Genomic DNA, 17,619 nt, shown 5'->3' with positions numbered 1-17,619 from the left:
TAATGTTTGTGAGTTTTCGATTTGTCACTCGAACCTTTTTACGCGAGATGAAATGACAACCCAAGCACCTCACCCCGATTACTAAATTCGATCACATTTTCGAAGCTTTCACTCATAACTTGAGCCTTTATTTATTTATTTATTTACAAGCAAATATTTTTTTCCAAACAATCAATTTATATGAAAAATCTAGTTACATATATCAACTTTAAAACACACATGTCGATTAATCTAGATATTTGAGCACTTTAATTCAAAAATTACTCAATTGTGCAAATTGACTAAGTAATGAGATTAGAGGCACAATGTCAATTAAATTATTGAATAAATCTAGCATAATATTGAGCATATGAAAAAGAGAAACATGCAACAAAAATCAATCAATCATCCATGCATACTTACAATTTTCAATCCCCCTACTTACTCTATGATTGTCCTCAAGCATGTTGTATATGCAATAAAGTTTAGTAACTCAAACAACAAGCAAAGAGAAAGGTTAATAATATTTCCCATGTGTTTCTAACGACGTTGTCGTTGTTGGGAAATAATTGTTAGCATTTATCACGGCGTGCCCACACCACCATTTGTATCTAATTTTGGGAAAATTGACAACCTCCATGATGTACATGAAAATAACACATTAACCTGATTAAATAATAATCTGGTTATTATTCATTTTATTTTTAATCCAAATTAAACTGAAATTCAAAAAATTCAATAAATTAAAAATAAATATGGGTTTCCTCCCAAAAAGCACTTCTGTTTAACTTTGTTAGCTTGACGACCTTAAATATTATCCGTTTGGTTCATTGAGAATTAATTTTTCCATCTCGTGCACTTGGTTGTTCTTGTAGAAAGGTTTCTACCTTTGCCCACTGTCCTTGAAGCCTTTCACAGATTCCCTTATCATTAGTGGATTGAGGCGTCTTTGAGCTTCTTCGTTCAAGTTTGCATTTTTCTCTATAGGAATCTTTGTACGTTCTAGAAACTGTTGGAGCTCTAATTTTGAGGCTTTCATGACAGCTTAACGTATTGGTTTTTGGATCATCGATAATTCTTCTTGCTTAACATCGAGATCTACATTTCTGCGAAACACAATTTGTAACTTATCATTGGGATGTCCCATATCCCCATAAACATTAAACCTAACCACGTCACTGTCAAATTCCATGGTAGTGTTCCACTCTAAAGATTAATTTTTGTTCGCGCAGTACTCAAGAATAGTCTCCCAAGAAGTATGTAAGACGAATTGGCTGAGTTGTCATCCTCTATGTTGATAATGTAGAAGTCTATAGGAAATATCAATTCATTTACCTTAATCAGAACATCCTCCAGCACTCCTTTCGGATACACTACAGATCTATCTGCAAGTTGAATAATTACATCTATTTCTTTCACAGGACCCGTATTAAGTAGTTTATAAATTAACAAAGGCATAATATTAATTGATGCGCCTAAGTCACACATGGCTTCTTTAATACAGAGACTACCTATTTTTCAAGATATGGAAAACATACCTTGGTCCTTGCATTTAGGTGGTATTTTCTTTTGTAAAACGACGAAGACATTTTCTCCAACACTCAGCTTTTTATTGCCTAGGAGCTTCCTCTTACTCGTGCATAAGTATTTTAAGAATTTTGCAGATTGTGGAATTTGCTTAATCTCATCAAGAAGATGTATGTTGATTTCTAATTTTTGAAAGGTGTCGAGGATCTCCTTCTCTTCTCGCTCATTCTTGTACTGGACAATTCTTCCAGGAAATAGAGGTGGTACTACAAATGATTTTTGTGGTGCTAACTCCACTAGAGCCTCTGTGTCAAGTATCTTTTCATCTCGACCAATGTCGTGGGAACGACTCGTGCCAAGTATGGGTTCCAAAACCTTCCCACTCCTTAACATCATAACACTTATATTGTGTTGAGGAATAGGCTCAATTTGGGACAGAAACTTACCTTGGGACTCCAAATGGCTAACCGTGAGCGCAAGTTTGCTCACTTGCTTATCTAACTCCTGTAAATGCATGTTAATTTTTTGCTGAAACTTCTCAGTACTATTGACTAGCCTTTCTACTATGGCTTCCAAAAATGACTTTGGGGGAGGTAATTGTTGATTCAATGGCTGCCTTTGTTGGTAAGGTTGATTGAACTGAGGATTCAACCCATAACTTAGATTTGGGTGATCTTTCCATCCCACATTATACTAGTTCGACTAGGGGTCATATTGCCTTTGTGGCGGTCCTAAAAAGTTCCCGACAACATTTTCTTGTTTTACTAAATCCTCATGTAAAATCAGACATGAGTCCGTCAGATGGTCTGGCTTAGCGCAAATTTCGCACAACCGTGCTCGGCCTATTTTATCTGTAAGCAAAGTTTGAACAACGTTAGTCAGCTTATCAATTTTATCTTCTAGAGATAGATAACTTAACCCATGAACCCGTCTCGTGGGTTCTGTGGCTAGTCGGAATTGTTGAGAGTTAGTAGCCATTGTCAAAATCCACTCTTGTGCTCTCTGAAGAGTCATATTAACTAGTGCCCCTCCACTTGCAGCATCTATCATTTTCATTTCCATTGGGAGCAATTCCTCATAGAACTACTGCAAGAGTGACTACTCAATCAGTCCATGTTGTGGGAAACTTGCACACAACTTTTTGTATCGCTCTCAGTAATCGTAGAGCGATTCAGTCTCCAGATGGATTCCCACGATGTCTTTCCTTAGTTCGGTCGCTCGAGCTATAGGGAAAAACCTATTAAGAAACAAACGAGACATGTCACCCATGTGTTGACAGATTCCAGAGGTAAATAAAATAGCCACTCTCTAACAGAGTCAACAAATGAGAAAGGAAAATCACGAAGTTTGATTTGGTCTTCGGTTACTCCCTAAGGCTTCATGCTGGTGCACATCATATGGAACTCTTTAAGGTGGGTGTGCAAATTTTCATTCTGTAACCCACGAAAAGTGGGTAGTAAATGGATCAAACCTGACTTTAACTCAAACAGCGTTCCTCCTGCCTGATAGGTTATACATAAGGGTTGTTGTTCATCCGGTGCTGCTGCGAGCTGACGTATAGTTTTCTCGGCCATCTCGTCTGGTTCGTCAAACTGGAAAATTTCCTCAGTGTAAGATACGGTTTCGAATCTAAGATTTGGCCGTTTATCGTGTCAAATATCTTTTTTCCACAGTTTTCAGACCACTTTCTCAATTTCTATTTCAAACTCAAGAGTTCCTGATTCTACTTTGGTCATAAGGTAAACAAAACAAAAATTAGAAAAAATATCTCCAATCCCCGGCAATGGCGCCAAAATTTGATTGGCGTCAAAACCACTAAAAATAATTCCTAAAAAATAAATCTAAATAGTAGTAAAGAGTGGTAGTAGTGTAACACCCCTTACCGGAGACCGTTGCCAGAGTCGAGCACGAGGCGTTACCTGACTTAACTTACTAGTTCGGAGCATAAAAAAAGTTGCTTTTAAAATTAATTCACACACATTCAATCAATATGTCCCTAAAAGAACTCTTGAGACCCTAAAACATGCAACGGAAATAGTACGGGTCCCAACTAGGAACATTCAAAAATTTTCCGATTACTTAAACAAATAAAAATAATTTATTTCACTATTCACAATAAAACTGTCCACCTGCGTAATAGTCACTAAATTAATTATAACTCGAGTTACAAAAATCAAAATTTAGATCCATAAATTTTCTCTGAAACGAAACTCATATATCTTCTTACTATAAAATTTTTAGAATTTTTGGGTTGGCCGATTAGTATAGTTTCTTAGTTAAAGTCTCCCCTGTTTCACTGTTTGACAGTCCTGACCTCTCATCACTAAAAATTAATTATCTCATTTTATAGACTTCATATGGTGCTACCACTTGTTTCCAATGAAAATATACTCAATAAGGAATCAAATAATATAAATTATAACTTCTAATTCTTTCTGTACAATTTTTAATGATTTTCTAAAGTTAGAATAGGGGACTTCAGAATCCATTCTGACCCTGTCTCACTAAAATTCAAATATCTTAGAATATAAAATTCCTTTACCCACACCGTTATTTTTGTATGAAAATATACTCAATAAGATTTAATTTTATATATATTATTCACCCTCTAATTCATTTTATACTATCATTTGTGATTTTTCAAAGTCACGTCACTGCTGCTGTCCCAAAACTGTTTCATTGCAAATTTTTACTCTTTCATAATTTCTAAGTATAAACTATCACCTAGGCGTTCATAATACCAAACATATTCTTACTTAGCCATTTTAATGGCTAAAATTTATCACATATTTACACATCATCGTTTAGCAATATCATAATGACATACATTCAAAATGACTAAGTCCCTATACATGCCATAGCTCAAACATTGATCATCATAAAATACCGAGTTGTTGTTGTTGATAGTGTGAGCGTTCTCCGGCGTCCTTAAGATCCCCGAATTAGCTTTGCAATACTATAAATGAAAGAAAATAAAGGAAGTAAGCATAAAGCTTAGTAAGCTTACAAAGCAAATAAATAACAACATTTAACACAAATAAATATACTCAAGTGTCATGATCTATAATTTCCTCTTTACTTAATCTCTTACTCGTTCACTTACTTGTTTACTTAGATAACTTATGATTATAACTTACTCTTCTCTTACTGAAATGTTGATTCTCAATTGATAACATAATATGTTCTTAACTCTTATAACTCACCTGAATTTGCTATATATGCTTTTACCTGAACTTTCATGGAACATAATTTGTTTACTAGCCCGTTGAGCCACATTGGAATAATAAGGTTAATTGGGTCTCTTTTCTGATAATAACATGCCAAAGCCATGTCCCAGACATGGTCTTACATGGGATGTTTCTTGTACTACCAATGCCATATCCCAATATGGTCTTGCATGGGAGTTCTCATATCGGTGCCCATGCCATGTCCCAAACATGGTCTTATGGGGGATCTCTCATCTCGGTGCCAACGCCATGTCCCAGACATGGTCTTACATGGGACCTCTCATAATCTCAATGATGCCAATGCCATATTCCAAACATGGTCTTACATGGGATCTCATAACCCAAATGTCATGACATTTGTATCTGATACATTCCAAAAGTTTCAATGGGACTTTTTAATACTAATTCTCTATTGTCTCATACTTGAGTCAACATCAAATAAATTCATGAAATAAATATATAATTTCTGGAAAATAGCAGCATTAATAATAATAATTTAAATATTTCATTTATTTACCGTAAACTTACCTCGGTACAAAATTTGACCAAATCTAGCAACTTAGTCCTCTATTTTTTTCTTTCCCCAATCTAACTCCGAATTTTGTTCTTCTTGATCTATAATAGCAAATTTAACTTATTTAATACTCAAATTCATCAAAACAATCCTTTACTCGAACTTTGGAAAAATAATAATTTTGCCCCTAAACTTTTGCATAATTACACTTTTGCCCCAAAGCTCGGAAATTAAACTTCATCCCTTATTTTTATGTTTTATGACATGCTGAACATTTTTCCCTTCTATGGAAATATCAAATTCCCACTCTAACATGTACTTATGAACATTAGGTATTTTTACCGATTATGTCGTTTTACTCGTTTTCACTTAAAATCACTTAGCAAAAGTTGTTTAACATAATTTCAAGCTTCATATCCTACCATAAAACATCATAATAAACACATTTCACCTATGGATATTTTTCCAACTATAAACCCTAGGTTAAATTATTGCTAGAATAAGCTAAAGCAAGTTACCGGGACTCTAAAAATGTAAAGAACATTAAAAACGGGGCTTGGAATCACTTACTAAGGAGTTTGGAAGCTTGAAAACCCTAAATATGGCTTACTCCTTGCTATTTTCGTTCACCATGGAGAAGATGAGCACATTTTTCCATCTTTTTCCCTTTTTAATTCTTTTTATTACTAAATTACCCAACTGCCCTAACTTAAAAATTTCCTATTTCACTTATCTCATGTCCATTTTTTTCTACCAACTTAACCAATGGTCTAATTACCATATAAGGACCTCTAATTTAAATTTTCATAAAAATTGGACACCTCTAACATGTAGAACTCTACTTTTTCACTTTTTACAAAATTGAAATTTTCATAAAAAAGTGCCCAAACGTCGAAATTTTCAAACGAAATTTTCACAAAATCATTTCGTGAAATCATAAACCATAAAAATATAAGAAAAATAAAATTTTCCTCATCGGATTTGTTGTCCCAAAACCACTATTTCGACTAGGCCTAAAATCGGGATGTTACATTTCTCCCCCTTTCAGGGATTTTCATCCCCGAAAATCTTACCTGTGAAGAGATTAGGGTACTATTTTCACATAGCCTCTTCGGTCTCCCATGTAGCCTCATCAACCCCATGCCTATTCCATAACACTTTCACAAGTGCAATACTCTTGTTCTTTAGTTGCTTGATTTCCCTATCTAGAATTTTTACCGGTTCTTCAACATAAGTCATGTCTAGCTGAATCTCAACCTCTGTCGGTGAGATCACATGTGACGAATCGGAACGGTAACGACGTAACATAGACACATGGAATATATTATGAATCTTCTCTAACTCAGTTGGCAAAGCTAACCAATATGCTAAGGGCCCAATTCTTTCAGTCACCTCGAACGGTTTAATGAAACATGGACTTAGTTTGCCTTTCTTGCCAAATCTGAAAATTTTCTTCCACGGGGATACTTTCAAAAATACCCTGTCACCAACCTAAAACTCAATCCCTTTTCTTTTCAAATCTGCATAAGATTTATGTCTATCCGAAGTTGCTTTCAAGCAATCCTTAATGACTTTTACTTTCTCTTCTGTTTCTTTGACTAGATCAACTCATATTGCATCTTTCTTTCTCGGTGTCAACGGCAAACCTGTTACAAAATCCAGGGTAACTCGGTCTCATTTCCACTCAGGAACTAACACAGGCTGCAATAAACCTGAAGGTACCTGATGTTCGACCTTTACCTACTGACAAATCAAGCATCTATAAACAAATTCTGAAATATCTCTTTCAATTCCTACCCACCAATACATTTTCTTCAAATCATTATAAATCTTTGTACTACTTGGGTGAATAGACAAAGAACTGCTATGTGCTTCTTGTAAAATCTTTCGAACAAGCTCATCATTCTTCGATACACATATCCGATTTCTGAACATCAAACAACCATCAGAACCGATCTGAAAATTAGACTCTACACCTGTCTCACACTGAGCTCTTTTAGCTTGTAATTCACTATCATCTTTTTGAGCTTTACAGATTTCTTCAAGAAACATCGGTTTAGCTCTCAACTCAGCTAAAATAGAACCGTCATCTGATAAAGCCAAATTAGTATTCAAAGTTCTCAATGTAAATAAAGACTTTCTACTCAAGGCATCAGTAACAACATTTGCCTTACCCGGGTGATAATCGATCACTAGCTCATAATCTTTAATCAACTCTAGCCATGTTCTTTGCCTCAAGTTCAAATCTTTCTGAGTCATCAAGTAATTCAAACTTTTATGGCCAGTAAATATTCGGCACTTCTTCTAATGGCCTAAATTCGAGGTTATCGGAACAGTGGTTTTTGTAACCACAAATCTGATTTAAAGAGAAATTTATTTTAATATTTTTGCATGAATATTGATGTGATAGGAAAATCGTATGAAAATATCGATAGAAAAATTTTACCAATTTAGTGGTTAGTTAGAAAAAAGAAATTATTGAAGAAATTGGGTAAAAAAAGGTACTGAGACCTCGATCTTGTAAAATCGAGTCGAAAATATTTTTATAAATATTTATGAAATGTTAGTAATATGGTATTAAAATTTCATTAGAAAATTTTAATGTTTGGGTAGTCAATTAAGTGGAAATGACTAAATTGAAAAATGTGTAAAAGTTACTAGAAGGATTAAATAGCTCAATTGTTAAATGAGGAGGGACATAAATTGTAAATAAGCCCAAAAGAAGATATTTTGGGCGGCATAAGCTGAGAAAAATCAGGAGAATTAGTGAAATGAGGGTAAAATGGGAAAATAACAAATTTTACTAACATAAAAATGGGACCAAATTGGAATATCTAGAATTCTCTTTATTTTTCTGCATTCTTATCAGCCAAAAACATCCTAAGGGTTTATTCAAGCTGGTTTTTTAGAATTTTTGCACCAAGTGAACTAATCCTTGCCCTTTTCTTGTAATTTTTGTGTTTCTAAGACTTTTACAACTAGGTTTTATTACTAAATTCATTAGTTTTTGATTTTATGAATGAAATTGAAAGTTGCTATGAATATGTGTTGGAAGTTTATGATGAAATAGCATGAAATTGAAGCTTTAATTTGTTTATGAGATGATTTTATTAGGTAATTTCAATAGAAATTGATTTGTTGGACTTATTGTGAAAAAGCTTGGAATTAAAGTCTAGTGCTAAAATTCTGATTTCAAAAGGTTATAAAATAGTTTAAAGTGATATAATAAAGTGTTAATTGAGAAAAATCATCTCAATTGAGAGGTTAATTGAGCAGGGATGAAGCTATCATTTACGAAAGCCTAGGGGAAAAATGATAATTAACATCATGCACTAAAACAGTTTTAGACAGCAGCAGTAGGTTAACATTGAAAAATCATAAAAAATTGTATAAATTTAATTAGAGGATGAATAAAATATGAAATTAAATCTTATAATGTGTAGTTTCTTATAAAATAAACAGTGTAAGAAATGGAATTGTAAATCATGAGATATAATATATTTTGTGAGATAAGGGCAGAATGAATTCGGGTTCCCCTATTCTGACTTTTTAAAATCATTAAAAATTGTAAAAAAATGATTATGAGTTATAATTTGTATTCTTAGAATCATTAATGAGTCTATTTTCAGAAGAAACAAATGAAAACATCATCCGAACTCTGTACAATGAGATAATTAATTTTTAGTGAAGAGGGGTCAAAACTGTCAAACAGTGAAACATGGGAAACTTTAAAGAATAAACTGTACTTATTGGCTAAACTAAAATCTCTGAAAATTTTATGATAAGAATATATGTGAGTCTAGTTTTGGGAAAAATTAGCGGATTTTAATTTGGAGTTCCGTAGCTCAAGATATAAATAATTTAGTGACTATGACTCAGTGAGACAGCTTTGAATGCACTATAAATAATAATGGAATTATTAAGAATGTTACATATGAACATGAAATGTATTAGATTAATGATTAAATTTATTTATTTAGATCCAAAACATTCAAATACGAAGCTAGATCGAGGAAAAGAAAAAGTTCGAGATTAGTAGATTTTGTTTACGAACAAGTATCGAGGTAAGTTTGTGTAACTTGAATTATATTCTTAAATGCCTGAAATGTTTGTTATTGATGTGAATATGATTTGAAAGTTCATTGTATAAAAATTGATGAAACACTGATATATTTGATAAAAAGGGGAAGAAATCCTGGTTGAATGGAAAGAAAATTCGATGGATCTCTGAAAAGGAATTGATGGTAAAAATGATCTAGTCCGGACAGGTGGTCCTATCCTGATATAGCCCACTCGAAGAATATGTGGAAAATTGATTTAGCCCGGACGGGTAATCCGAATTAGGGTGCAATTTAGCTGGACTGTAATTGGATCAAGCTCATTAGAGTAATTGTCTTTGCGAGGATTTAGCTTTGGACCGGTAATCCGACAATACTCTATAAGTTTATATTCTGAGGATTTATCACGGAATTGGTAATCCGTTGTAAGGATGAGGTTCGCGGGAGTGTGCTCTCTGAAATGGAAATGTGCACACATGAATATGAATTGACGGACCCGGATTTGTACACTTAGGTGTACCCCTGAAAATCCATCGAAATTCCAAGAAGTTCAATGGGATAAATATGGAAAAATAACAAGGAAATGGAAATCATGGAATTGATGAGCTCATCAATCATGGTATAAATTATTGATACATGGAAATTGTTGGACTAATTTGAATGTTTAGCTTGTGCATGATAGGGGAATAATGTATGGAATGGGTGTATGAATGTTTATTGCATTGTATTGAAAATATTAGGTAAGTATAATTCTTATTACATGAACTTACTAAGCACAAAGTGCTTACCCTGTTTCTTTTTCCCCTGTTTTGTAGTGTTAAGTGCTCGGAGGTCAGATTCAGTCAGAGACGTAGCACACTATCAACCTCAAGATCTCGGTATATAAAAAAACTTTCTTTTGGAAATCAATGGCATGTATAAGCTAGTAAAGTAAATGTTAATGTGAAATGAATGTATGGTTAGCCATTGATATGGCTAACAAATTTTGGTTTTGCTATGTGATGAGGTTATTTTATGAATATGTTAAATCTATCTTGAAAATATGTTGAAATTGATTGGTTGTGTTGGATTTGTCTCGGTTTAAAATTGCAGGGAAGATTAGATACTTGTAGAAGGGGTTATATTGAATTTTAAAAAAAAAACTTTAGGATTTTGCAAAAATTTATTCGGTAAAATTTGGTAATGCCTTATACCCAATTTCAGCGACGAATATGGGTAGGGGGTATTACACTTCTCACCGTACAAGTGATGTCTCCAAATCTTCAACGCAAATACAATGGCAGCTAGCTCTAAATCATGCGTCGGGTAGTTTTTCTCATGTAGCTTTAACTATAGGGAAGCATATACTATTACTTTACCTTCCTACATAAGTACAACCCAATCCATTCAAGGATGCATTACTGTAAATCACAAATTCTTTACCCGGTTCTAGCTGTACTAAAATAGGAGCTTGAGTGAACAATGCCTTTAACTTGTCAAAACTTTGCTGACACTTCTCAGTCCATTAAAACTTGATATCTTTCTGGAAAAATCTTGTCAATGGGGTAACTATCATGGAAAATCCCTTTACAAACCATCTGTAATAACCAGCTAGTCCAAGAAAACTTATAACCTTTGATACATTCCTAGGTGGTTTCCACTCAACAATTGCTAAAATTTTACTCGGATCAACTTTAATACCATCACCTGAAATCTTCAACACAAATACAATGGCAGCTAGCTCTAAATCATGCGTCGGGTAGTTTTTCTCATGTAGCTTTAACTGTACGGAAGCATATGCTCTTACTTTACCTTCCTACATAAGTACACAACCCAATCCATTCAAGGATGCATTACTGTAAATCACAAATTCTTTACCTGGTTCTAGCTGTACTAAAACAGGAGCTCGAGTGAACAATTCCTTTAACTTGTCAAAACTCTGCTGACACTTCTCAGTCCATTAAAACTTGATATCTTTCTGGAACAATCTTGTCAATGGGGTAACTATCATGGAAAATCCCTTTACAAACCGTCTGTAATAACCAGCTAATCCAAGAAAACTTCTAACCTCTGATACATTCCTAGGTGGTTTCCACTCAACAATTGCTGAAATTTTACTCGGATCAACTTTAATACCATCACCTGAAATCTTCAACGCAAATACAATGGCAGCTAGCTCTAAATCATGCGTCGGGTAGTTTTTCTCATGTAGCTTTAACTGTATGGAAGGACATGCTAGTACTTTACCTTCCTACATAAGTACACAACCCAATCCATTCAAGGATACATTACTGTAAATCACAAATTCTTTACCCGGTTCTAGCTGTACTAAAACAGGAGCTTGAGTGAACAATGCCTTTAACTTGTCAAAACTTTGCTGACACTTCTCAGTCCATTAAAACTTGATATCTTTCTGGAACAATCTTGTCAATGGGGTAACTATCATGGAAAATCCCTTTACAACCGTCTGTAATAACCAGCTAATCCAAGAAAACTTCTAACCTCTGATACATTCCTAGGTGGTTTCCACTCAACAATTGCTGAAATTTTACTCGGATCAACTTTAATACCATCACCTGAGACAATGTGCCTAAGGAATATGACTTCTCGAAGCCAGAACTCACTTTTGCTAAACTTGGCATACAACTGATTGTCCCTCAAAATCTGTAAAATTGTTCTCAACTGTTCAGCATGTTCAGTCTCATCAGGAGAATAAATCAAAATATCATCAATAAACACAGCTACAAACTTGTCCAAGTACGGTCGAAAGATTCGGTTCATTAAATCCATGAATATGGCAGGAGCATTAGTTAAACCAAATGGCATAACAAGAAACTCATAGTGACCATACCTAGTCCGGAAAGTAGCCTTCGGAACATCTGATTCTTTAACTCGCAACTAATAGTAACCAGATCTCAAATCTATCTTGGAGAACATTGTGGCTCCCTTCAATTGGTCAAACAGATCATCAATTCTAGGAAGTGGATATTTATTTTTTTATTGTCACTTTTTTTAGCTGTTGATAATCTATACACAACCTCATCGAACCATCTTTCTTTTTCACAAAAAACACTGGTGCACCTCACGGAGAACAACTAGGCCTTACAAAACCTTTATCAGTTAATTCCTGCAACTGAGCTTTCAATTCTTTCAATTCCGTCGGATCCATTCTATAAGGAGCAATAGAAATAGGAGTGGTACCTGGAATCAACTCAATACCAAACTCAACTTCTCTAATAGGAGACAAACCTGGCAATTCTTCCGGAAACACGTCGGAAAACTCTCAAACTACTGGCACTGATTCAATTTTCAACTCTAGATCTTTAGTATTCAATACAAAATCAAGATAAGCTTCATACCCTTTTCTCAAACATTTCTGAGCAGACAGAACAGAAATCATGGCAAGAGAACTATCTGACTCATCTGCCTTTTCTTCGAGTCTTGAACTTCAATTTCAACTTTGCCCTTTTTTTTTTCTTTTAACAACTCCTCTGCCTTACAGGATCTCTCAACTAGAACAATAAACTCCTTTATCTTTAGAACACCAACTGACAGTCGGATATCATCATTGAGCCTATCATCAAATCTTTTACACTTAATAGCTTCTCTAGACACACACTCTCGAGCATACTTGCAGAGTCTAACAAATTCACGTTCATACTCAGTAATAGTCATCTTACCCTACTTTAAATCAAGGAACTCTTTTCTTTTCTGGTCAATAAACCTCTGACTGATATACTTTTTACGGAACTCCTCCTGAAAGAAATCTCAAATAACTTTTTCACTCAGTACAACTGACACAAGAGTCTTCCACCAATGATAGGTTGAATCTCTAAGGAGTGAGACAACACACTTCAACATTTCTCAGGTGTACAGGATAACTCATCAAATACTCTGATAGTATTCTCAAGCCAAAATTCTACTCTCTCTATAACACCATTTTTAGTATCCCGAAACTCTTCAGCTCCTTATTTTTTAATCTTATCAACTGGTGGCTTTTCTCCTATAATGTATCTGTAACTAGGGGAGCTACATGGGGAATCTGAAAATCATGAGGGGGTGGAGGTCTAACAGCCAGATTCGTACGAACGAACTCGGCCAACCATTAATTCATAGCTTGGAAGCAGGCTTTTTGAGCCCTTCCTCCCTGACTAACTGTAACGGGCCTTTCACTACCATATAGTGGCACCGTCCCTTCTGCAAGAGCAGGCGCATTACTTTCTACATCATCTGTACCAGCTCTTTCGGGATCCATAACTATAAAAGAAAAACATTTTAAAATCGTCAGGAGTCGTCACACTATCAAAATACAAGTATGGCATGTATAGCTAGACTCTTATCCATACTGAATATTCTGAGAACCGGCTAAACCTGCTCTGATACCAACAAATGTAACACCCCTTACTCGAGACCATTGCCGGAGTCGAGCACAAGGCATTACCTGACTTAACATACTAGTTCGGAGCATAAAAAAAGTTTCTTTTAAAATTAATTCACTCACATTCAATCAATATGTCCCTAAAAGAACTCTCGAGACCCTAAAACATGCAACGAAAATAGTTCAGGTCCCAACCAGGAACATTAAAAATTTTTCGATTACTTAAACAAATAAAAATAATTATTTCACTATTCACAATAAAACTGTCCACCTGTGCAGCAGTCACTAAATTAATTATAACTCGAGTTACAAAACTCAAAATTTAGATCTGTTAATTTTATCCAAAACTAGACTCATATCCCTTCTTACTATAAAATTTTCAGAATTTTTGGTTTGGCCGATTAGTATAGTTTATTAGTTAAAGTCTCCCCTGTTTCACTGTTCAACAGTCCTGACCTCTCATCACTAAAAATTAATTATCTCATTTTATAGACTTTATATGGTGCTACCACTTATTTCTACTGAAAATAGACTCAGTAAGGAATAAAAAAATAATATAAATTGTAACTTCTAATTCTTTCTGTACAAATTTTAATGATTTTATAAAATCAGAATAGGGGACTTCAGAATCCATTCTGACATTGTCTCACTAAAATTCAAATATCTTAGAATATAAAATTCCTTTACCCACACCGTTATTTTTATATGAAAATAGACTTGATAAGATTTAATTCAATATATCATTCACTCTCTAATTCATTTTATACTACCCTTGGTGATTTTTCAAATTCATGTCACTTCTTCTTTGTCCAAAAACTATTACATTGCAAATTTTTACTCTTTCGTAATTTCTAGGTATAAACTATCACCTAGGCATTCATAATACCAATCATATTCTTACTTAGCCATTTTAATAGCTAAACATTATCACATATTTACACATCATCCTTTAGCAATATCATAAGGACATACATTCAAAATGACTAAGTCTCTATACATGCCATAGCTCAAACATTGATCATCATAAAATACCGAGTTGTTGTTGTTGATAGTGTGAGCATTCTCTGACATCTTTAAGATCCCTGAATTAGCTTTGCAATACAATAAATGAAGGAAAATAAAGGAAGTAAGCATAAAGCTTAGTAAGTTTACAAGCAAATAAATAACAACATTTAACACAAATAAATATACTCAAGTGTCATGATCTCTAATTTCCTCTTTACTTAATCTCTTACTCGTTCACTTACTTGTTTACTTAGATAACTCATGATTATAACTTACTCTTCTCTTGCTAAAATGTTGATTCTCAATTGATAACATAATATGTTCTTAACTCTTATAACTCACCTGAATTTGCTATTTATGCTTTTACCTGAACTTTTATGGAACATAATTTGTTTACTAGCCCATTGAGCCACATTGGAATAATAAGGATACTTGGGTCTCTTTTCTGATAATAACATGTCAAAGTCATGTCCCAGACATGGTCTTACATGGGATGTTTCTTGTACTGCCAATGCCATATCTCAAATATGGTCTTACATGGGAGTTCTCATATTGGTGCCCATGCCATGTCCCAGACATGGTCTTACGGGGGACCTCTCATCTCGGTGCCAACGCCATGTCCCAAACATGGTCTTACATAGAACCTCTCATCTCGGTGCCAACGCCATGTCCCAGACATGGTCTTACATGGGACCTCTCATAATCTCAATGATGCCAATGCCATATTCCAAACATGGTCCTACATGGGATCTCATAACCCAAATGTCATGACATTTGTATCCGATACATTCCAAAAGTTTCAATGGGACTTTTTAATACTAATTCTCTATCGTCTCATACTTGAGTCAACATCAAATAAATTCATGAAATAAATATATAATTTCTGGAAAATAGCAGCATTAATAATAATTATTGAAATATTTTATTTATTTACCGTAAACTTACCTCGGTACAAAATTTGACCAAATCTATCAACTTAGTCCTCTATCTTTTTCTTTCCCTAATCTAACTCTGAATTTCGTTCTTCTTGATCTATAATAGTAAATTTAACTTATTTAATACTCAAATTCATCAAAACAATCCTTGACTCGAACTTTGGAAAAATTACAATTTTGCCCCTAAACTTTTACATAATTACACTTTTTCCCCAAAGTTCGGAAATTAAAATTCATCCCTTATTCTTATGTTTTATGACATTCTGAACATTTTTTTCTTCTATGGAAACATCAAATTCCCACTCTAACATGTACTTATAAACATTAGGTATTTTTACCTATTATGTCGTTTTACTCGTTTTCACTTAAAATCGCTTAGCAAAAGTTGTTTAACATAATTTCAAGCTTCATATCCTACCATAAAACATAAAAATAAACACATTTCACCTATGGGTATTTTTCTAAATATAAACCCTAGGTTAAATTATTGCTAGAATAAGCTAAATCAAGTTACCAGGACTCCAAAAACGTAAAGAACATTAAAAACGAGGCTTGGAATCACTTACTATGGAGCTTGGGAGCTTGAAAATCCTAACTATGGCTTCCCCCTTTCTATTTTCGTTCACCATGGAGAAGATGAACACATTTTGCCATCTTTTTCCCTTTCTAATTCTTTTTATTACCAAAATACCAAATTGCCCTCACTTAAAAATTTCCTATTTCACTTATCTCATGTCCATTTTTGTCTACCAACTTAACCAATGGTCTAATTACCGTATAAGAACCTCTAATTTAAAGTTTCATAATAATTGGACATTTCTAACATGTAGAACTCAACTTTTTCACTTTTTACAATTTACTCATTTTGACTAAATTGAGTGCCCAAACGTCGAAATTTTCGAACGAAATTTTCACAAAATCATTTCGTTAAATCGTAGACCATAAAAATATAAGAAAAATAAATTTTTCCTCATCAGATTTGTGATCCTGAAACCATTGTTCCGACTAGGCCCAAAATCAGGACGTTACAAGTAGGGTCGAGTCTACAGGGATTGGATGTTATAATCAACTTCCGTGTTTCACTTGTGATCAGAATTTTTGTCGTGTTGAAAGTCGTGGCAAAATTCATGCCCACGACTCCAAACGGACCTGCTGAAAAATAAACAAATAAATCATGGGAGTTTTGAAATGTTTAGAAACTAAATAATTGAAATAGCATAAATAAATAATTACACAAATTAGAAATTAAATTGGAAATTGAACTCGGATTGGTAACCAAAGATAATAAGCCTTAGCCCTAGACTCAGTGGATTTCAGATTTTTGAATCGATCCTTGAAAATTAACTTTCTTCTCCAAACAATAAGCTGGTTATAGTAGTTACGAACATCCTAATCACTAATTCTTCCTCTCATAGCTGGTCTCGGTACGACCTACAAACCAACCATTACTGATTATCTAACAGAGATACATGTGTTCTCGATTCAAGATTCCGGTAGCCTTGTGCTCTGAAGAACCCAACTCGAATTAACGGCCTCAATCGCGTGGGTCATTTAAACCCGATAACTTTTTCCTTGATTTGTTCTCGAAGATCCAAATACAGCACGACCGACTCGTTTCTCTAATTGTCAGCAAACATGACTCCAACCCAACGTGCACTTTTCGACTTGAAATCAAGTTAACTTTAAGGGATGAGTTGTCAATCCTGATACTTAGGAAAAATGTGAATACCGGTTGGAAGTATTTTTAGCACGGATACGTATCTCACGATTCCCGACTGAAAAGAACATTGGCCTAAAGCTAAGATGGAATTTAATGAAACATGGATTTTGTCATGCTTTGTATGTTTATGAAAGGTGATTTGATGATAATGGAGGAAATTGGGAAGGGAAAGGACTTGAAAGAAAATTAAACATATTTTGAAAGAATAAAGAAATAAGAATGGAAGTAACAGATAGCTACTCACGCCCAAATTTGGAAGAAAAAGAATAATGGCTCTTTAATTCCAAATTGAATCTA

General features: G+C 34.2%; 1 protein-coding gene across 1 annotated transcript; it reads right to left on the bottom strand.

Moving 5' to 3' along the window:
- Positions 1-6,987: 6,987 nt before the first annotated feature.
- Positions 6,988-12,959, bottom strand: LOC128042504 (uncharacterized). The gene is made up of 2 exons (XM_052633862.1): positions 12,785-12,959; positions 6,988-7,337 (listed from the first exon to the last, which is right to left on the bottom strand). The coding sequence occupies exons 1-2, from the start codon at positions 12,957-12,959 to the stop codon at positions 6,988-6,990; spliced, it is 525 nt and encodes a 174-aa protein (XP_052489822.1).
- Between the last annotated feature and the right edge of the window lie 4,660 nt (positions 12,960-17,619).

This window comes from Gossypium raimondii, chromosome 7 (assembly GCF_025698545.1).
Source record: "Gossypium raimondii isolate GPD5lz chromosome 7, ASM2569854v1, whole genome shotgun sequence".
NCBI lineage: Eukaryota > Viridiplantae > Streptophyta > Magnoliopsida > Malvales > Malvaceae > Gossypium > Gossypium raimondii.
The sequence above is the reverse complement of the archived record's forward strand: the minus strand, read 5'-3'. Positions and strand labels throughout refer to the sequence as shown.